Below are 22,367 nucleotides of genomic sequence, written 5' to 3'. Positions count from 1 at the left end.
ATAAGCTTTAAAACTTTCAAATCAGGCCACTTTTAAGAGCTGCCATTCAGTACTGCCCTAGTGAAACTGGAAAGATTGACATTAATTTCAGACAGCAGCCACCATGTTTTTGCTGTCTGGTAAAGCATTAATGGAAACTGATGTTCTTCAACAAAAAATTAACAAAATTCTGATTATTCTTGACTTAAAAGAACCCCAATCTCTTGTGTACCAAACTGTATGTAAAAAAAATTCTAAGCTTCCCATATTGAAAATTACGCAATTCAAGGAGATAGAGCATGGGAATAGATTAGCTCCAGTTTTTCTAAGGCAACTCACTTGTTTCATAGATTTCTTCCATTTTCCTAGTCAGGAAGTGCAGACAAGACCTGTGTGAAGCCATAATAATATATATATGGCTGTAATAATTTATATTTATGGTCACCGGATAGGAAACTTTATAATAAGATTTTGTTCTTCATCCAATACAGATATATATATATATATTTTCATATATACACATGCACACACATATATATACATACATATATATATATTTCTATATTTTCACAGGAATATAGATTATTATATCCAGATTTTGGAAATATCTTTAGTATAATAATCTAAATATAATCTATAGGTCAATACATTTCTGTTTCAAAGAAAAATGCTTACTCTTCATGTATTGATGGCCTTAGTTGCAGAGAAATAACTTTCAGATATTTAAAATCATTACAGTGTTCCACAACCATTTTGAATACATTTTTTTCTACATAGTATGCATAGGTACCAACTGCTAGTATTTTTTATGTTCAATAATACATTATAAATTAGGTGACCTCAATCAAGAATACACTATTTTCATTGAAACATTTTAGCGTAAAATAATAAAATATGTCAAAATTAATATATAAGATTAGAAGATTTATTTATTTTATAAATAAAATTTCATGAGTATTCACACATTTAAATAATATTAAGGAATTGTTTATTGAAGGCAAAAGTTACCTGATATTGTAACTATATGTGACAGTTCTCATGTGAGTCTCAGCCCTACAAAGGAATATCTGACAGCACAGCCAACATGCCTTTGCAATTAAGATCATTCACAGTATGGCTTATGGAAATGTAGGATCCAGCACAAACAGTTCAGTAAAATGCCCGTTCTTGTTACTCTTTGTTTTAATGGGATATAAAATAAATGTAGTGTAGAAGGTATTTTTGCAGCCAGAGCTTGTCATACACAATATTCATGCCTCTGCTGGGAAGAAAATGCCAAAATTATGTACTTCAAGCACCCATCACCCTTCTTGGAAGGGTCATATATACAAAGCCATAAAAATGTTCTGCTTTCCTTAGTGGAACAGAAATGATTGCCTCTCCAGTACTTACAGCATCAACCCTGCCAAAGTGTGTATCATTCAGCTTAATTAAATACTTCTTTAAAGTCTTCAGTTGTTTGTAGCCACATGCAAAAATGGGAAGAGAACTGCATGGCTCAGAAAGGGAGGGCAAAGAGTAAGGTGTTATAAACGGCATGAAATAGGCAGGGAATAACAACACCAGAAAATACACACACAATCTGAATGCATGCATGGAGCTGGGAGTTGGTGGAGGATTATACAACTCTGGTAAATTAATGGTAGCTGTAGGGACTGAAGTGATAGAAAAGACATACCATAGGGAAAGTAGCAGTGTGAAGAGAAGATCATTAATAAAACATGAGGAGGGTTGAAATTAGTAAAAGTTGTGCAGAGACACTCGCAGCCCTTGTCAGGAGAAAAGCACAGGACTCACGTCTGGTATTCTTGTTCTGTAACTCCAGGGAGTAGGTCAGAGCTATCACAGATCTGCTCCTCATGTGCTTGAACTTCCCTCCTGTGGATACAGGGAGGAGAAGGGAGGTTTAACCATTTGTTGCTAGATCTCAATCTCCCGTGCAACTGCAGGGAGCCAGGATGCAGCCTCATATTTGTGATCTGGAGAGGACTTTGCTCTACCACAGTTGCAGATATTTATGGCAGCCATAATGAGTTGATAAACGCAGAAACATGCCACAAGTTCTCTCTTAAGAACAGTCAGTGAGGGCAGAGTTTTTGAGTAGGCATTTCATTCTTACCCATAGAAAGGATGTTTTTCTTTAGAATTATGTATTAAAAGATGTAACTCAGCCAGACTAGGGAATGAAATCAAATAGATCAAACCCCCTCCCAGTACTTCAAATCCTAAGAAGAAAGTGCTGACCAGTTCTGAGACCTCAGTTAGCAGCAAGCTTTTAAATTGAGATATATTGAGATATAACTGTAAGCAGGAAATAAGGATTCAAAAATGTTCTCAATTATAATAAATATTTCTTTGGGGAAAATGTTCTTGCATTTTCTGCTCTTCTCTTTAATATTTTTTTCCTCCTGAATAAAACTAATTGCTTAATCTATTTATTATTAGGTCATTAGAAAACCTATTTTCCAGAATTCACTCTTACCTTGAGTTTTTTGCTGTCTTGTGTTGCATAGACAAAACATCTAAACCAATCATACCTGTAATGGAACTTATCAATATGAAAGTCTCATGTTCATACCTGAGTAATTAGATTATTCAAATATTCACCTAAGTATTAAATTATTTGAATTTTTTTCTTTTATTTTAACAGCAAAATTTGGAGAGTAACCTCACCAACCTTATTAAGAGGAACACCGAACTGGAAACTCTTCTGGCAAAACTCATTCAGACCTGTCAACATGTAGAAGTGAGTACTGACCTCCATTAGAAATGCTTATAAACTTAATTACATTCATTTCTAGCATCCAGGAGCAAACATTTAAACAAACAAATCCCCAACAAAACAAATAAAACAAACAAGCGAAAAAAATAATTTAAGTAATAGTAAACTGACTTAAAGCTTTTTCAATGATAAGGGATATTCTCAATACAGATCACTTCTTTACATTGCTTTCTGTTCTGTTTTAATTATGGTGTTTTGGTATGGCCTCCACTGCTACTATATTTGAACACATCACTTACTACCTATAACATTTGTCTTTCCAGGTCCTTTGTGAGCCAGAGAAATATTTACAGGTGGAAAATAAAGGCAAAAAAATAGAAACACCCAGATTCCCAGCCTCATTTAGGTTTCTGTTGACCACTGGTTTTGTGTAAGCTTTCTTTTATTTTAATCAGAATTAACTATCTAAATACATATCTGTAGACAAATGTCACACACCAAATATATTTATCTTCCAAAGAAGACAAGTTCTTACCGGCCTTTCAGTTGCTTCCCTTACATATTCCACTCTGAGCATCAAAAAAGTCTTTAGCACAGTGGGATCTGAACCTATAATTTGCCCCCTCAGAAAAGGTGAAAAAAATTCACCCAAAAAAGGCAAAGCAAACAAACCAAACCAACAACAATAACAAAAAAACCAAACCCAAACCAACCAACCAAAGCCAAACAACTCCCCACTCTTCCAAATAGATCACTATCTGTGTTTCGATCTGCTCCACTTCTCTAGAGCCTCACCAGCTTCACAGAGCCCAATAAAACCATAAAAGTCTACCCACAGTATGAGACATTAGGTGAATGGTTTAATTTCTTTATATAGGCACCAATAACACCAGGCAGAACAGCTGGGATGACATTAGTAGGTACTGAGACAGAGATAAGGCACAATTTCTTGCTCTGCAAACCCCACAAAGCAGATGGGCTCAGGACAGCATAAGGCCTCTTCTTCATTGGTGGCCTATGTCCAAGATGTGTTAGATCTGAAAAAAATAAAATTGCTGCTCTGTCTTCTCTGCAGTTCTGCAATATATTACCAGCTCGAAGTCTAGTATTACAAAGAATCCAACTTGTTCAACTGGTAACAGATGCGCTACTGTCCCTGGAGTCCTGTTTTAGAATACCTCTCTGTAGACATAAAGCAATTGCAACATCGTTGTTAATGAATTCCTACCATGTTTTATTCATCAAATTAGTCTAATTAGCATTTAAATTAGCAAAATATTAAGAAATGAGCTTCAGTCAAAACCTTGGACCTCGGCTGCACTGGAAATTGGGCGCGTGGGGATGGGGAAGTAAACTTTAAAGTTATCTCTGTTTCTCAGAGCCCTGTGAAAACTTCAGATATAATGTGCATATCTCCAGCACTAGAGAAACTGTGGCTTAGATAGATTTTTGAAAAGTCAGTACACTCTTTTTCTTCTTGCGTGTTCAGGAGAGAAATTCAACCCAAGCCAGGAACCCAAATTAAAAATTGAGTTAAACAATATATTAGCTAAAAACATTAACAATGCAAATTTAACCTTACAAAATATTACGAAAAGTTTCCAATGACTGTGTTGGTTTTTAGGAACTCACTGAAATGTTGAAACTGAACAGGAAGTTAGTTTTACAGCAAATGCTTTCTTTTTCATTTTTTGATATATTATATTACAGATATTAATGTAAAATACATTGTACATATTTTGTAAAGATATTAAAACATAGGTAGTAAATTTAAAGATTTCTTTTACCTGCTTTGATTTTCCTTACCTAATTTGAAATAATTTTGATTTAGATTTTGGGGACTTTAAAACCAGTTTTTTAAAAAAAGGAAATAAGCTTTCAGTTTCACACATAGTTTTGACTTCAATTCAAGTAATAATAATAATTTCTTTTCCTTCTTTGTTTTTCAAAGTTACCAAGACTTTGCTCTGAGATATATAAACTTCTAAAGTCATGCTGACTAACATTTATTTGTAGCTACACACAGTAATATTTTTTTAAGCCTTTATCATGTCATAAGCCAAAAAATTCAGTGTTACATGAAAAATGAAAAAGGAATATCTTTTTTGGTATGATATGGAGCAGAAGCTGACTTTTCAAAAAATGAACAACAAACAGGCTCCGTATGTTTTGAATAAATGAATCCTTGCCAGCCAAACCAAATGTTGTCACAAAGCCACTGTTTCTCACCAACCAACTGAGCTGCCAATGGCTTCCCAGGAACCAGTTTATGGCAGATTAGTGATCCACCCATGCATCCTTCCCAACTGTACTATCAGCCATAGCAAAGGCCAAATCCCAGTCTCTCTGTGTTTTAAAACTAATGCTAAATCCTTTCTGAAACTGTTCTTTTCCCTTTTTTTCTCCCACAAGCACACAAGGACCAATCAGTAATGTTGATAATCTATAAAACGGAGGCCTTACAGACACTGGGGAGAGATTATCTTGTTTGGTCTCTCATCACAGGAATGGAGACACAAATCTTGCCTATTTTTAGATGGAGTTTATCAATTTATGACCGGATTTATCCTGATGGAGTACTTGATCTTGGAAGACTCAAGTTTGCTTCAAGAAGACTCAAGAAGTCTTGCATTCCTATGGGTGGTTCTGGTCATAAAAGCAAGAAAATCTTTGTGAATAAATTAAGCCATACCTGTATTCTTTACTGCTTTAAGTAGAATATAATATTAAGTATTTAATAATAATAATAATAATAATTTTAGTATCTGAATGTCTGTTTTTATTCCTGACATGGGTTAGCTTATTAACTTATGGCAACAATTTTTAAAATTCCATTTTCTCAAAGGGGACACATCCTGAAATGTGATTGCTTGAGACTATAACACTCTTCTCTGTCCAGAATCTTTCTATTTCTTTAAGAGCACGCTGAAACACTTGTTCAACTCATCTTTCAGATACATCTCTAACATGTTTTTCATTTTACACTGATTTTTCTGTCTTTCCACTCTCCCTTCCTCAGTAATCCTGTCTGTCATTACTTGGTTTTGCAGAAACCCCAAAGGCTGTTAATCAGGAAAGCATCTTTAGAGACCGTGGCAAGTCTACAACCTCATACTTTTGGCCTGGCCGCTTTCTGCAGAGCACCCCCTCAGCCAGGGCAGCTCACTGGGCTCCCTGGTGAGGCAGCTCTGCTCCTCACTCTGTGCAGGGAAGGCAGCTGTAGGACAGCAGGTTTGGCTGCATAAAATGTTAAACTGATTCATAGGATAAAATAGAGCATTCTCTATAAACTGAGAGAATGGAATAGAAACAGCTACTACTTGGATAGGTATTTGTTTGTAGTCCTAGTTCACAGCACTTACACTTCTGATAGTATCTGTAGAAAACCCTTTTAAGAGCATTAAAAACTCTGTTGGATAATTTTATCTTTTTATCTTTGAATTTTCTGCAGGGGCCTTGTACAAGTCTTCCAAACACAGTATTGTCAAATTGGGATAGCCTGACCCAGGATGCAGCACTATAGGTGAATCCCTGGGTGACAGCACTCCTGTGGCCACAGCAACACCCCTGCAGGTTTCCCTCCATCCTGCTGTGTGTGTGCTGGAGGGGCCCCAGTGTGGCCTTGAGCACAGCTGCTCTGCCTGTGAGCACTGCAGCATTGCCACCCTTCCCTGCACACCTGCCACAAGGTGATGGGGGCTGCGTCCCGCTCTGCTGCCTCTCCTGTATGCAGCTCAGGATGTAGCCACTTCTCGCTTGAATCAGGGGAGGATATAATGCTGTCAATGTTTAGGTTCTCCCCTTGGATTTAATGTTACAAAGTGCTGTGTCACAGAAAATTTGATTCTTTGTCATAATTTCCACTCTACCACTGTGTGAGTTTTCTGTAGAAATCTTTTAGACCATGGCATTCATTGACATGAGGCACAAATTTGAGCATGAGCCTCTTATGCCAGTTACTTCCTTTGTAAGCAATTTGAGTTTTGTTTTTGATTTTTTTTTCTCATCTCTTCTAAGAAATGCATGATTAAATGTCTGTTATATAGTCAATACCATGAAGTTTCTCATCTGCTAGACAGAAACATAATCTGAACTCAGCTGGTATGAGAAATTGGAGCAATTATCTAGAGGGGAGGAGAAGGGAAATAGGTTTTGCTTGCAGACAGCTTTACAGCATCTGTATCTAGTCTTTCTGTTTGTTTTGTTTTGAATTCACCAAACGTCATAGGAAGCAGATTCTGGACAACACTGTCAAATAATTTTTAGTTGCATAAAGAGGAGGCGTTTTTCTCTACTTGTGTAACCCTCAAACTGCTGGATCCTTTGCTCTCTGTATTTAAAAGAAATGCTCAGTTTCTAGTTCAATTCTAAAGATCTGCTGCAGGCAAAATATCAGTGTAAAGTTCCCAGTCAAAAATAGGGTTTGTGTGCAACAAATGGTGTTTTTTTATAGTCATGTTATATAATCACCTGAATAAAAAGTAGTATATTGAAAGAACCTTTATTTCACTGGCACAGATACTCAACACTCACACTTATCAGATACATTTTAAGTCAGTGTAAAGAAGTAGTGCAAAACAAATGAGGAGAAAATGGCAGCACCTAAAAAAATCCTGCTGTTACTATTTATATTTAAGGCTGATAGAAAAGAAATGAGCCAAACTGGACAATTTTATAATAACGGAATTTTGAGTTTCTAGTAAGACTTCAGAAACAAGATAGCTCCATCAAATTTTGCAACAAAATGTCTCCATCAATTTTTGTATGGCATTTCTGTTACTTGAGAGACAGCAAAATCAAAACTCAGCTGCCAATACAATTCCCAAAGGACACTTGAAAAATAAAGATGCTTTGTCTGTCACAATAAAAGACAGTGAGTACTCTGATTTCACAAAATTTCACGGTACTCGCTCCTTGAGATTTGGAATCATTTTTGTCAAAACTCAAGTAAACTGAGAAGTTCTCAACAGGAAAATTTAGATGGAAAACCTGTATGTAAATCCTGCTGTCTGAACTGCAGCAAATGACCTTCAGTCATACAAAGTCTTTGGAATAAGGAATCTACTTCACTGGGGATTTTTTTCTTCTAGGAAAAGAGGCAATGGGTTAGATAAGTGTTTACCATCACTGTGGAGTATGTGTGATAACTTGGCAGATAACTTGAAAAGGAACTCCACAGAAATTTGCTTTTTCCTCTGCCCCACTGTCTTCCATTTTTGTGAAGATGCTTGTTCAGCAGTTACATTTATTTGCTATATTTAAGTGCTAAAAGTAAATGGTATTTTTTTGTATCTGAAATAGACAGAAAAATATGAGTTGAAGGAAAGTAGGAGTCCTCACTCTCAGTAAGATACTAATAACAAACCCAATGACATGCATAAAACCTTGAGATGGAGTTTGTTTTTTCTAAGACAGTTTATAATGAGAGAAGGTAAAAGAGACTCTTTCTCTATTAACATTATTTTTTATTAAATATGTGGCATGATCTATTTTGATTTCTATTTACATTCATTCTGCTTTTAATTCCACTCTCATAAAAGTTGATTTCATTCAATAGAAATCTCAGGTAAGCTTTAGTCAGAATCTTAAATTTATGTGGCATCTGAAAAGAGAAATTTCAGGAATAAAAACTGACCAAACATGCTGCATGGCATATGGTGATAGAGAATATTCATTCAAGGATGTCCTAAGTTGCATGCCTAGTAAGCTGTAGCCTAGAGGTCAAATACTATTACCCTAAGGAATTATTAAAATTATTTCAAAAATTACTAATTAAATGTATAATTGGTCCTATACAAATATGGAACTCCTGCATTTATGCATATATTTTATGTATACATTAAGCACGTGCTGGAATATGTTATTGCACCTACAACTGTTCTGTACCTTCTGTAAATTGGAGTTGTAGTTATGGTAAGAGGTCATACAGACTATATATAAACCAAGAGGAGAGCTTGCCACTGCCTGCTGAGGTGACCAGGTCTGATTTGCTCCACCTCTCCCTTTCTCTCATATCCAGATGTTCAGATTTTTGATAGACTGATATTCTTGCAAGACTTTGTCCTTACACTAGTAAATGGAGCTTACTCCACTATTTACCACTGGTTAATTAAGGCAGCAGGTAATATTTTGTGCTTGCTATCAGAGATTGTATTTTGTCAGTCAAAATGTTGTCAGTTTTTGGAACTTTCTGAGTCATTTATCATTATGGGAACAAAACACTCTCAAATTCCTCCTTTTTCTGCCTAACATAAGCAGCTAAAGAGCAACTAGAGCAGCAGGGAGGTCCTCTTGTGAGCATGTTAAACACTAAGCTAAAGACCCCAGATCCTGGATGACAGTTAAGTATTGAACTATTGTTTACAAGTGCACTAGTTTCAACATCATGAAAGGATGGGCAGTCCTTTGAACTTTAGTGATTATTTGATAGTTTTTGTTTTTCTACCCCAAGTGAAACATATGAAGTGGAATATTTTGCTCAATATGGAACAAAGGCTTAATGTCAGCAGGAAAAACAAAGTAAAAACAATAAATAATTAAATATTGTTCAATTTAAAAGTATTTTCATTATTTAGGTTTAAAGAAAGGTCTAACATAAAGTGTAAAAATAGAGTGAAAATAATGAGATTCCTATAATTTTTTTTCTTTCCCCCGTGAAATTGTTTTTTGTTTTAGAATGAGATTGTAAATGTCACTCAAGGACTTCTAGGTGTCTTGCTGATTAGCTTCTCAACAATGTGCTTCAAAGCACAGTGGGACAAAAAACTTTGAAACAATATTTTAGTAAGTAAAATGAGTACTTCAGTCTTCTAAGAAGGGTTTACTTTTAGTCAAGATTGGAGCAGATAGTCTTATCTGCCAGACCCAAAGTGGTTTAGCTATCCCAGCCTAATCTATCCTTCATTCAAAAAATTCCTACGTAGCCAGAGTTAGATGGCATTATTTTTGCACTGACCTTTGTTTAACCTGCTCTGAGACTGCCTCTAAACACAGGTCTGCTGGTTAGAGATAGATGTGGAATGCAAACAAAAACAAAGCCTCTGGCACGCTTGAAATGGAAGATGACCATTTCTTTTTTTTTTTTTTTTCACCATTTCAAAGTAAAAAATTTGTAAAAGATCCATTCAGATGGCAAGCTGATTAATATCAGATATTTCCAAAGGCAAGTTTTGTCATCACAGATAAAATCAGACTTATGCTTAGACTAGGGAAAACCTGAAAAAGTTGTTTTCCAAGAGTTCTGCTTTTGCTCTGTAGAAGACTATATTGAACAACAAATATCAAACAGGGATATGAAACAAAGGAAGTTTGAATCCACAACTCATAAAAACAAAGGGAAATTTCTTTTTCATGAATGTGCATTAATTATTATCCTTTGTATTTTCATTAAATAAATAAATTACATATGGATGATATTAAAATAATACTTCAGTGTCCTATGGCTCTATGAAGAAGAGTTACTCACTTTACAACATGGAGTAAAATAAGCAAGCCTCTCTCTTTACAAGAGTATAATCCTCTAATTCATCTGGGGACACTAATCCAAGAGAATGTGTTCCACATCTACATGACAATGATGGGAATTTTCCTAGAGCAAATAGCTATTGGCCTTTGTATGTTAAAATATTAGAGTTTTTTAATATCGGTTTCTGGGTTTGGTGTAAGAAGAAATTCAGGCTCAAATCTAAAATGAAGTATGAGGCAATGATGTAACAGGTTTTGAGAAGAATAATTCAATTTACTTTGCTGATATTTTATGTCTTCTTTTGAATATACAGTAATTGTTTTGAGTATATAGTCATTCTATAGCCACAGTATATAGCCATTCTAGAACTATCAACTTTAACACATAAAAAAAATTTCATGCCTCTTCTTTACATGTACAGCCACAGCTGCAAAGAATTTTTTTCTAAGTAATTGAAACCTTTTAAATCATGAAGATAAAATTCAAAATCCTACCTCAATTTCCAATTTCTCAATTTTTCTCAATTTCTCAATTTTCAGACTCTTTCTACAACCTACTTTCTTCCATTTTGCGTAATCAACAGATGACTAATAAATAAAAACTGCTTTGCTTTTGATGAATTTACCACAGAGAGCATAAAAAAAGAAAGCCTTAAAAAAGCAGACCCCTTTCAATTTGTCTTATTTTGCTTGTCATTTAGAGATTGTTTGCCAAAAAGACACACGAAGATTTCCACTTGTGGAGAGAATTGACTCATCTATAAGGAACCTCAGAGGAAGAGTTTTGCTATTGCAAGGAAAATTCTTCTGAGACACTAAAAAAATCCTTTCCTTCAGTATATTAGTTGAGGAAGTTTTCGTGGGTATGAATCCAGCCTTCTGATTCTGTTTGCCTTTGAATTAACCATACAAGCTCCACTGTAACCTCAAATGTCTAGCCATTCTGCAGCTTTGTGATTTCCCAAACATCTGCTGGGGACTTTGAAACCACCATATTCATTTTCTTATGAGCTAAGCTGCAATTTGACTCAGGTCTCTGAAGATGAAAGCCTAGGAAGCCTCTACAGAGAGCAGAACACTTTCCAAATCTGTTCTCAGCTTGTGGAGCTGGGAACAGCTGGCCTGCTCTCCCCTTAGGGTTGGGAGGGCTTCTTGTTTCCAGCTCCCTGACAGACATCTGAGGAACCTCCATTTTTCTTTTTTTTTTCACTATATCTACCTCCTGAGGCAAAGGGCAACCGTCCCTATCCGTATGTCTGGAAAACCTAGAAAGAAGCCTCGAATTTGTAAGGTTGTTGGGGTTTTTCCAGTAAACTATTTGAGGTCTGTGTTTGTTACAGAATAAATTCAATGAAACAGGAGAACTAGAATCTATTGTTCTTCTTTGTAGATGCCATAGTTCTTTCTAATTCATAAGGCCTCCTAGTCAGTTTTAAAACTAGCATGGAAAAGAATTTATAAAAATTATACCGATAAACAGAAAACTTTAGGTTCAGAGTATTTCTCGACATGGATGTTTAAGGAAGTAGTTGATGCCAAAACTAAATGTATTATTGCCAGTGAAATTTTTCATAGAAAAATGTCCCCAAGTCAAGCATAAACCCTCAGACAATAGATTCCTCAGATTAAGGAATCAAACTTCATTTTAGGTGGAGGAAGCCCAGACTGAAGTCAGCTCTCTCTGATTTGGAGACTTTCATAATGTTTGTGACACAGTCACCAGACTTTATAAGGCAGCTCTGTCCCTTTTAACAAACTCTTTGGAAAGATGACTTGTTTTTTAATGTGGAAAAAATGTAGAATGTAAAACCTCAAATATTTTCACCAGACAGAACTCACATTCCTTGGATAGCCCAGCTGGAAGTTATTGTCAAGGTTGCTGTTTGTCAAAGGACTCAAGCAGAAGGAAAAGCCTGATTCTGGTATTTTTGTAGCACCTGTACAGTGGAGCCCTGATCCATGCCTGTGGCTCTTTGGTCTGATGTATGACTCCTTGAGAACATACAAGTAAATAATATTTAATGGTAATCTCACAAATACTCCCTTTAGGGCTACAGCTAATGTAGTGCACTTAAAATTAGGCATGTGCTCAATTATAAAGTTATTGTTGAATCAGAGGCTTTAGGGGCTGAAAATATGATTAATGAGTATTTCAACTTGAGAAAAGCCCCCAGATTAAATGTTGAGAGGGTTTTTTTTCATACAAAGCTCAGATGTATAATATAACTTTAGAATATTATTTTCATTTTTAATAAGCTTGTCCAAGCTATAAAGTTGGGAATGTCTTCAAATGGCGTTTATAAAAGAGTATACTTTTCAGATTTTGAAAAAAAGAGAAGTCTGCAGTCAATGCATTAAGAAAAATACAGAGTTTTTTTCCAAGCATTTTGTTTTTCTTAGTCCAGAGCTTTTTAGGTTAAGATCCAATTAATACATGATTCAAATCAACCAGAGTATTAAATGAAACAATGTTGACTTAACCTTCCTGTAACTTTATGTTTCATGACAGTTATCCTAAATATTAATTAGGTCTTCTTTACAAAGCAAATTGGTGATGTAAGTGGTGCTAGAAGTAACACTTTGAGTGGAAGCTACTCAAAAATCCGGTGAAGTGTTACCATAATTAAGAGCCAGAAGTGTTACTGTAATTAAGTGCTGAAGTTGGCTGAGCCGACCTTGTTGTTGACACAGGAGCTGTGCCCACATGCGGGGGATTGAGGGCTGCCTTGGGCTGAGCCTGCCCAGGATTCCCTGCTTCTCCATGGAATTTCAATCCAGTAGTGAAGCTGAAATCAGGGCCAGGAAACTGGTGCAGGGTACAGCTTGTCGAAAGCAGCTCTGCAGAGTTTCATGCCAAAGCAAGACCATGATGCAGCTGAGGTGGTGGGACGACAGGAACAGAGGGAATAGGAGGGGCAGTGCGGATTGACCAACTTTTCTGGGTTACCTGAGCTATCAGTGCAGAGACAGTGGCACTGCTGGAGGCTTTGGGTGGGCTGTTTCGTGCTGTGTCTCCTCATGGACCATGGTGAAAAGCCAGGCGGAGCAAACAACAAATGTAAGGAGAGCCATGGGCATCTAAAAAAGAATCATAGCAATACCTTCTGCATCTTCACCAGCATTTGCAGTGACGACTGACCCCTTCCAGAAACAAATGTATTCTCTCTTTATAATCTTAATTAATAATTAAGACTCTAAAATGCGCAAACAAACTCTTATTTTATGAAGGTTTGAGAAAGATAATCCAAAACCTTGATGAAAGCAGGTTTTTATAAACAAGTCCACTCTCTGCCTGGAGGATACAGTGCATTTCATATAAGAAGGTTATTTGTAAAATGGTTCTGGACCAAATTTAGATACATAAGCATTTTCTTAAGCTTAATGAGCTCTATAATGTGCTTACAGATAAATGCATGTTTAAACACATTGTTGGAAGGAAAGAATATTGATGCAGAATCATGGGGCTCATCAGACTGAAAAAGCAACCAAGGGGTGCAATATAGTTACTTGTTACCTGAAAGTCTTCCCTGTGGTTGTTCTCCACTGACTCTTACTAGCCTTGTGGAAAAGGTGACATGGCTGTGGGGCAGGGGCTAATTAGGGCTGAAAGCTGTTTTACCTTCTTACTTTTTTTTAGCAAAGTGCAGGTGGAAACATAGTTCTGAAATAAGTGATTTCTTGGTTTGTTTTTTTTTTTTTATTCTAGACATGATTAGAACTTTTTACCTTTTTTTCTGACTCTACACATATGCGTAAGCTAAACATGCAACTGTTGGAGGGGAATCACTTTTTCTAGTTGTAGAGAATATTGATTTTGCACTGAAAAACTCAGTCTCCATCAGAAACAGAATACATTTATCTGAGAACCCAAACTTTTCTTATTATAAGATTTCGTCTTTTTTTTTTTTTTTTTTTTTTTTTTTTTTTTAACAAAACTCAACATTTTGTACAGAAAGCCAATATTTGTGAGGGGTTTTGCACTAAAAAAATTCATTTCCTGATCTATTTATACTCTAGAAAACTACATAACCACTCTATTTTCTATCCAATTTATTACTGAGGAAGAGAAGTAATAATTAAGACAGTCCACACATGTCTTGTCACTTGGATCTTTGATAACATGAATCTTTCAAGAACGAATATGTGGATATATATGGTATATATAGCAGTAGTTCACTGTCCTTGCCAGTAAAAGGACTTGGGATCATTAAATGCAGCTGAAAGGACATAGCTTCAAATCTCTCTAAAAGGAGGCAGTTGTTCACTGTGGGGCTGTGCTGCTCCTTTCTGTAGAATGATGCATTAATTCCTAAGGTTTCTGGGATTCGAAGGAGAAACTAAATAAATCCATGTGATTTAATTCTCCTGAACATCAGTAATGATATATAAATTGTGTCTGGTTCAAGAAGACTGAGCTACAAATGGTTGGAGGATGAGAAAGCATTCATGGGAGTCATCATACATGCTGGGACTTCTCCTGGCATTCTTTACTATCAGATGCTAATGGCACTAGGAGCAGTGAGAGGGAATACTGCACCACATGGACTCTCTGATCCAGTACCTGTGCCCTTAAGCACACTGGTGTTCATGGCAGTGCTTTAGATGGCTGCAAACCCTGATGTGTGAAGCACCTCCTGAAGTGCCCTTGCTTCTCCCTGGTGTGTGTTAGAGCTGACACCACTCAGTACTCACCAAACCAGATTTTTCTCACTTGAGTTAGAAATACCTGTTTATGTATTTGCAAGTCCTGCCTCCTGCAAACAAGACATTGAGACTCAATTCAGTACTTCACAAAATCCAGAAGAGGGGACTGAAAATATTACATTATACACAGAAAGGAAAAAAAATGCTAAACCAAATATTTTAGAAGTTGAAATTTTTAAGTTAGAAGACAGAAAAGGAAAATGTCAAAAAAAGGTTTGGCTAATCAGAAAGTCTTGCTTTGCAGGTAAATGCATCCCGCCAAGAAACCAAGCTGATGGAAGAATGCGACCAACTCATTGAAATAATCCAACAAAGACGTCAAATAATTGGAACCAAAATCAAAGAAGGAAAGGTAAAAGCTTTTCTTCTTTAGATCACAAGTCGGTCAACACTGTTTCTTTTTGACTGCAGCTTTTTTGACTGCAGATATTATTGGTAGAAATTTGTAGAAGTCTTCCTGTAGTCCTTCACTACTGACTGAAACTTTCATGTAAAGAAGAATGAAAACCTTGAAGATTCGTATGCTAGACCTCAACTGCTTATTTGGTATTTCTCTTACTACAAGTGATTATGGATTTTAAGGATAAAACGAGAAACGTTGTCATGATCAGTAAATGACAAATTATGTCCTCTTGATGTTTTCTTCGCACTGTTATGTACCTGACAGCGTTTCCCTCCAAGTGTTAACTTTCACAAAATGTCACAGCATGTACAATCATGTCTCGCAATTATCTTCTTTTTTTTTTCCCTAGGTACTTTAACTTTTTATTCAAATACTATCACATAAAAATTTTGCTCCGGTCATTGTCATTCATGAGAATATGAAGCCTTATTATTTACAAAGAAGCATATTCAAGAGTATTTAAGAAATTAAATTAGAACACATTGAGCAGGGAAAATCTCTGATACTCAAGTTTCAAAGTATTTTGCTAGCTAACTGTTAACTCAGAAATGCATTAGAGTTAAATTAATGTTTTTATTTTCTAGGTACAAGGTGTTTACTGTTTAACTCCTAAACTAACTAAGTCAGATATTCATTCTTCTTGTGTGGGAAAAGCTCAGGAAAGGAATGAAGTCAAAAGCAGGTTAAATGGTTCATGTGGCTGTCAAGATATTCCAATTAACTTGAAATGAAAAGCCTGTAGGCAAGGGCTAACTTAAACACGTTTGAAACCACATGTCCTGTACACTGTGAAAAAACCTGAATTTCCTCATGCTGTTAATAAAATACAATTCCCCTCAAATGAAATAGATGACCTTAATTTTTGTTTCAAGTTTTTTTTTTCTCTTTGAAGAGAGACCAGGTGTTCTACCAATGAAGTAGAAAACTTACCATTCATTTGGATTTTTTAAATATGCACATTGCTTTTAAAAACTCTGTTGCTTGTAAAAAATGTTTTCTAATTTCCATTACCATGGAAGATTTATAATACAATTGACTCCATATTTATTTGACTAGAGCTGTTATAAGAATCTGTCCCCATTCTTTTTTGCTATTTTTTTGAGCTGAAAGTTATATCAGTGGAGGTGCAGTCAAGGTCTGGAATGCTTTGACTCCAATGTGGTATATGTCAAAGATTTCAAGGTCTCAAGAGACCCATCTGAAAAATCACAGGAGGTTCTGCCCTATGTGCCTTCCTTTAAGAGGGCCTATGGCTAAGAACCTTTCTGGAAAGTAGAGCATGACAAATTTCTCTGTAGGACTGTAGGTGTGGCTACAGAGCTGGAAACACATGCTAAGTTCCAGCTGTGCCTGCGCAGCTGCAGGTTCAGTTACACAAGTCTGAACACCCTATGCAGCTCCATACTTAATCTCACCTTTCACCCAAACCCTACAAAATCCCACAGAACATGTAACAGGAAAGATGCAAATATCAACTAGGTAAGAAAAATCTTAGGGTAGATGTCATTCCTACCTTTGCAGAAGTGGGTGGGGGCTGAGTGAGATGAGACTCTTTCTTTTTCAATTTATCACCTTTGTCTTCTTGAAGATATAAGAAGGAATCAATCAAGTGAAAAATATAGTTCATATATAGGCATCACAAATCATGGCATGCCTTCTACTCCAAAAAACTCACAAGTTAACATTTATTTCAGTTCACTGTTTGGTTGTTAATTAATTAGTAAATAAAGAGATAAACTTCTTAACACTGCAGTGAACATTTCCCATGCTGGGCTGGTGTAGACTGAATTGTAATCTCTGCAAATGCACAGAGAAAATGTTACAGTAAACACTGTGGTATAAGTTCATCCTAGAAGCTGATCGAATCATTAGCATTACCAAAATCTGTGCATTCCTAGCATTTTCCTCTCTTTGCTGTTTCTATATTTAAAGAGATACAAATATTACGTGACACAAATAATTTGGCCAATATCTTTTTTTGGAAATTTTTTCAAAATTGTTTATTTTCCTACTTGTTCCTGTTGCCAGATATCTGCAGTAAGATACCCTCATCACTGGTTAGGTATATATTTGAAAGTCAAATCAGCAACTTCATAGTTTGTGCCCTAATTCCTGAGATTGGGAATGTTATCTTGATTATAAATTTGAACATTTCTGCCAACCCTCTTGGTTGTTAGTTTCCTCATTTTGTGTGTAACTGGGTCTTAATGTGCCTTTCTAAACTCCAGAATTATTTAATTTCCTTCCTATTTCTTACTCCTGTTCAAACTATGATCCTGATGTGATAACAAAGGGAAGGACTCCCAGACCTTTCAGGAACTATTGTAGTTCCTGAAAGTTTTGTTAGCCAACATTGTCTTTAAATGACTATTGTAGTTCCTGAAAGTTTTGTTAGCCAACATTGTCTTTAAATGGAGGACTGTGCCCTTCCCTAACCTTTCAGCTAATGATTACAGTCACATCTACTGTGTTTATCTCCAGCACATATGTTTGCAGTAATAATAATCAGCTCTCCGGCACTACTGTGTTTTTGTCCAGTTAAAAATATCCAAAAAGAAAACACCCTGTTTTACTTAAAGAACATAATGAGGTCAGGCATGTATTGTTAAAAGAATTGAGCCATCCTTTTCTGTTAACTTTTATTTTCAGTTTTTTTTTTTTTTTTCTTTTTATGAAACTCACCTAAGTAATAGGGAAAATGCAGTTAATCTATAAGTAGCTTTTAACACAGATCTCATAATTTCAGCGAAATGGTTATCTAAATAGACCTTAGTTATCATGTAAGCAGAAATTACCAGGAAATGACATTCCTTCTGCTGGAAAATAGGCCAGCTGTGCTTGTTTTGGCTCTCCCCTGTTGTTTTCCATGTGGAAAATATTCAGGCAGAAAGGCTGTGCCTGTCCCTTATTAAAAATATTACATGGCTAGATGGAGTTTACCACAAAGCTTGTCACCAAAGCCAGTCACCTTAACTCCTCCTTTGCCCAGCTTTGCCTCTGAATTGCAAACCCAGTCATGATTTGTGACCTTAGAGACATGACTGCTTTCCTGTTTCCACTCAAGGTGGTGAGGTTGAGGAAACTGGCACAGCAGATTGCGAACTGCAAGCAGTGCATTGAGCGCTCGACGTCCCTCATCTCCCAGGCTGAGCAGTCTCTGAAGGAGAACGACCACGCTCGCTTCCTGCAAACAGCCAAAAATATCACTGAAAGGTAAAGGAGACGTTCCTCTCCATAAAAAGAAACACCTCACTTTAAGGTAGTTGGGTTGTCATAGTTGCTGTATTGTCTTGTCACATCAGAGATGTGGTCAGAGGCAGGGGGTAGTTGACATATTCCCCCAAAATGCTACTTTGTGCTACACCGGAGTGGGAAGAACCTTACTGTTCTTCAAATCAAAACATCCCTTTGAGAAGAGGAGCAGTCAAAAAAGGGTGCAAATTAAGAACTGCAACAATAACAGTATGCACAAGCAAAAGAGGTAGAATGGTTGCCAAGCAGATGTCTGATGTTAAACACACTTTAAATTATGGGTTTATGGCTGAAATTCCTACTTCATGAAAAATTCCGAGATTGAGAAAGAAATCAGGCAGTAAGTACATTCCTTAGAACAAACTAAGAATGATCATAATGGATTCACTGTCCTCACAAAATAACAAGCTACAATATAATGAAATGTGTAACTTTGTGAACCTGCACCAAGCATCTTGAGGCGATGGAGATTCAACAGTCCAGGAGGTTTGGAACTTACAGCAATTGTTGTGTTGGGTCCCTGGGTGCAGGAAATTTCTACTCCCTTCTGGATCCTGGCTCTTCTTCAACATTCCAGATATATCAAGGATCCCAAAGACAAGGATCATGCTATCAGAAAATTTGGTCTAGTTTTCAGTGCAGTGCTGTGCATGCTGAACCATACCTATAGAGTTTAGCAGGATTTTCTGATGAAAAAATATTCTGCTGGAATATCAGCTGTTTAGCAATCAGAAATTTTTTTTAAAAAATTTATCAAGTTTGAAGAAAGGAGAATACAGACAACAAAGAAAGATATCAAAAGTATGCTCTTTTGATTTTTTTTTCAAATAGCTATTTCTTTAAATAGTTGTTTTCTTATTTCTGGGTTCACATTTTCCAGCCAATTTCCCCCAAATCCAAAACATTAAATTCCCTGCTCCAATTACATATTTTTTTAAGTCTTTCACTTACTCTGGTGTGCTGCATCACTCTTCACCAAATCTAATTATCAATTTAATACACTGGGTTGCCCATTACAGATTCAGAGAATTGAAAATCAATTGAAAAAGGCAAAGCCAGGCATGGCTGTGGGTTATATGCTGTCTCTCAGACCATGGTTTATATTCTGTCACCAAGCAACATTAAGGCATCTCAGTTGAAGCCAGTAGAAAAGCTACAACCAGTATCAAAAGCTGAATGTGGGGTTGTGCCCTTTTTTTCAGTATTCAGCAGAACCAGCAGTAGGGCAGAATCTTGTGGAGACACAGGGCTTTCTAAATGACTACCACAGAATATTCAGAGAAGTTCTATTTTGCAAGCTGACAAGCCCAACCACACTTAATTCTTGTCTGTCACAGATTGCTGTCTGTAATGGGATGGCTGTGAACACTTTGAGAATCAGAGAATCATTCCAAGCAGTGGATAAAACTGAGGGTAAAAACAACACCAAGTGCTTGCAGACAAATTGCAAATGGAAAAAGAGGATAAATAGAATTAATAAATTATTCCTCACAAGTTACTCTCTTAGGTCTCATGTGGTGAGCAACATTTTGTTTGCTTTTAGACTGCTCATGTAACAGTCTCACCAGGGCTCTGAACTCCAACAGCTAAAGCAATCTCCTGAAATCATGCTCATTGCATTTCTTCCTCAACACATTTCAAAGCAATTGCAGTAAAATATTTTCTGTTATAAGCACAGGTAACTGCACAAGCAAACTCATTACATGCACTCTGATGAATAAGTTGTGCATTATTTACAGTGGGTGAAAAGGATTTATCCTAAAAAAACCCTTTCCCATCAAGTCCAGTGTCAGTGTTTACAATGTGTCAACAGTAGGCAAAATTACAGGACAAAATTCAATCCTCTGAACCTACTATGGTGACATTGTGTCTGAAATTTTGAATTGTTGATCTCACCAAAAACTGTCTGTAACACATGTAAATACAGGCACCTTTTGCATATCCCCAAAAACAGTCCAAAAAGGCCTAGTGATTACATATATCTATATATCTATATATCTATATCTATATCTATATATCTATATAGATATATCTATATATCTGTCCTAGGATCTACTTTAAACTAAGTTCTACATCCACAGCTGCAAGAGAAACAGTGCCGGAAAGTGCACAACAAGAATTTTGACCAGGAAGCCTCCTCAGCTCAGTTTTGAAAACTATGCTGAAGACAATGAGATGTATAGCTCTGGTTTTGACTTTCTTTATTGTATTTTCCAAAAATACTACACAAAAAATATATTAAAAAATAGTCCTTAGTAAACATCTGTCCCAGAGTCATTTCAGTCCTGTCTAGAGAAAAAAAAATAATTTGGGAAAATTTTAAGTTGATGCAGTCAAATATTTTGATCAGATATGTCATGAACATATGAACACTTGTTTACCTCCAAACTGAAACATTTGCCCTGTTTCTGCTGTATAGCATAAGGTTTAGTGATCTCTCTCCTTAAACAAGTCAAATTTTCTATAAACACATCCAGTATCCAGCTCCCCAGAAATATGCATTTTGAGAAACGAAGCTGAAGGGTGTGAAAAATGGTTCCTGATGGCATTTCTCTTGTGAAAGTTCATCTCTTTATATTAGTACATCTGGACAGAGAAAACATAAATGTAGCTCCTGAAATGAGGTAGATGAGGAAACTTTACAGTTTTGGAGGAAATATAAGTATGCACACATGCTTTGCAAGGAAAAGCCTTTTAAAATAAACCATGCTGACATCTATTTGTTTTATCTCCCTCCTGTGCCTTTTGAAGTTAACAGCAGCGTGCTGTGGTGAACAGCTGAGGAGGTGTGGGGACTGCACCAAGCCCTTGGGACAGCAGTGCCAAGGCATGCCTGGAGCAAGAAACTGCCTGGGAAAACAAGGGTTGGAGAGGTGCAGCATCTGTCAGGATTGCTTAAAACTCAGCTAATTATAGTGCTGTTTCTTCTTTGGTTCAATGAGTGATTAAAAAGAAGAATTCAAGGGATATTGTTGCTTGGCCAATATTTTTGTTAAAGTCTTGTCTGAAGCTGCACAATAGGCCTATGATCAGCAAAAAAAGAAAATTTATTGGAGATCTTGCTGTCAAAAATAAAAGTGGCAGGAGAAGTTCCTAACTTAAACTGTATAAATAAAATATGTATATAAGCTTTTATCAGGCTTTTTGAGAAGCTATAACAGTCATATTGATCAGGCCCACCTTGATATGAAAGTCATTGTGTCTTGAGTGCTGAACGACATTTTTCTTTTCATTACAGGGTTTCTATGGCAACTGCATCCTCCCAGGTTCTAATTCCTGAAATTAATCTCAACGATACTTTTGATACTTTCGCACTTGATTTTACCAGGGAGAAGAAATTATTGGAATGCCTTGATTACCTTACAGGTACATTTTTGTTGTTGTTGTTTTCCTTGATGTGCTACTATTTTATATTCCTCATAAAATAGTAGTGATAAGTTTTTCTTCAGTTCTCCCTGTGGTTGTAACTTAGTCTGATTGTCAGATGCTCACCAAGCTACTCTCATTCCATCTCTTGTAAGGGGAGAAAATAAGATAAAAAGGTCTTGGGTTGAGATAAGGACAAGGAGATCACTGCTACAGGCAAAACAGAGTCAACTTGGGCCAGATTAATGTAATTTATTGCAAATTAATTATAAAAGTAGGACACTAAGAAATAAAAATAAATCTAAAAAAGCCTTTCTCCCACTCCATCCTTCTTGGGGTCAACTTCACTCCCAGCTCTTCTACCTGCTCCCCACCAAGTGCATGGGGATGAGGAATGGAGGTTGTGGTCAGTTCATCACACATCATCTCTGCCACTCCTTCCTGGTGCCCTTCCCCTACTCTGGCACAGGCTTTCTC

At 36.4% G+C, this 22,367-nt stretch overlaps 1 protein-coding gene across 2 annotated transcripts in view; it reads left to right on the top strand.

The window, feature by feature from the left end:
- The window catches only part of MID1 (midline 1), a 140,608-nt gene that overhangs the window by 94,208 nt on the left and 24,033 nt on the right, over window positions 1-22,367 (top strand). For both annotated transcript variants that reach the window (XM_066313863.1, XM_066313864.1), the window contains exons 3-6: window positions 2,630-2,725; window positions 15,114-15,221; window positions 18,337-18,485; window positions 21,763-21,890. In XM_066313863.1, the coding sequence (XP_066169960.1) occupies window positions 2,630-2,725; window positions 15,114-15,221; window positions 18,337-18,485; window positions 21,763-21,890 (481 nt within the window). The remainder of the gene's footprint in view (window positions 1-2,629; window positions 2,726-15,113; window positions 15,222-18,336; window positions 18,486-21,762; window positions 21,891-22,367) is intronic.

Source organism: Sylvia atricapilla, chromosome 2, assembly GCF_009819655.1.
Source record: "Sylvia atricapilla isolate bSylAtr1 chromosome 2, bSylAtr1.pri, whole genome shotgun sequence".
Classification (NCBI taxonomy): Eukaryota; Metazoa; Chordata; class Aves; order Passeriformes; family Sylviidae; genus Sylvia; species Sylvia atricapilla.
This window is presented reverse-complemented; position numbering and strand designations above follow the sequence as displayed.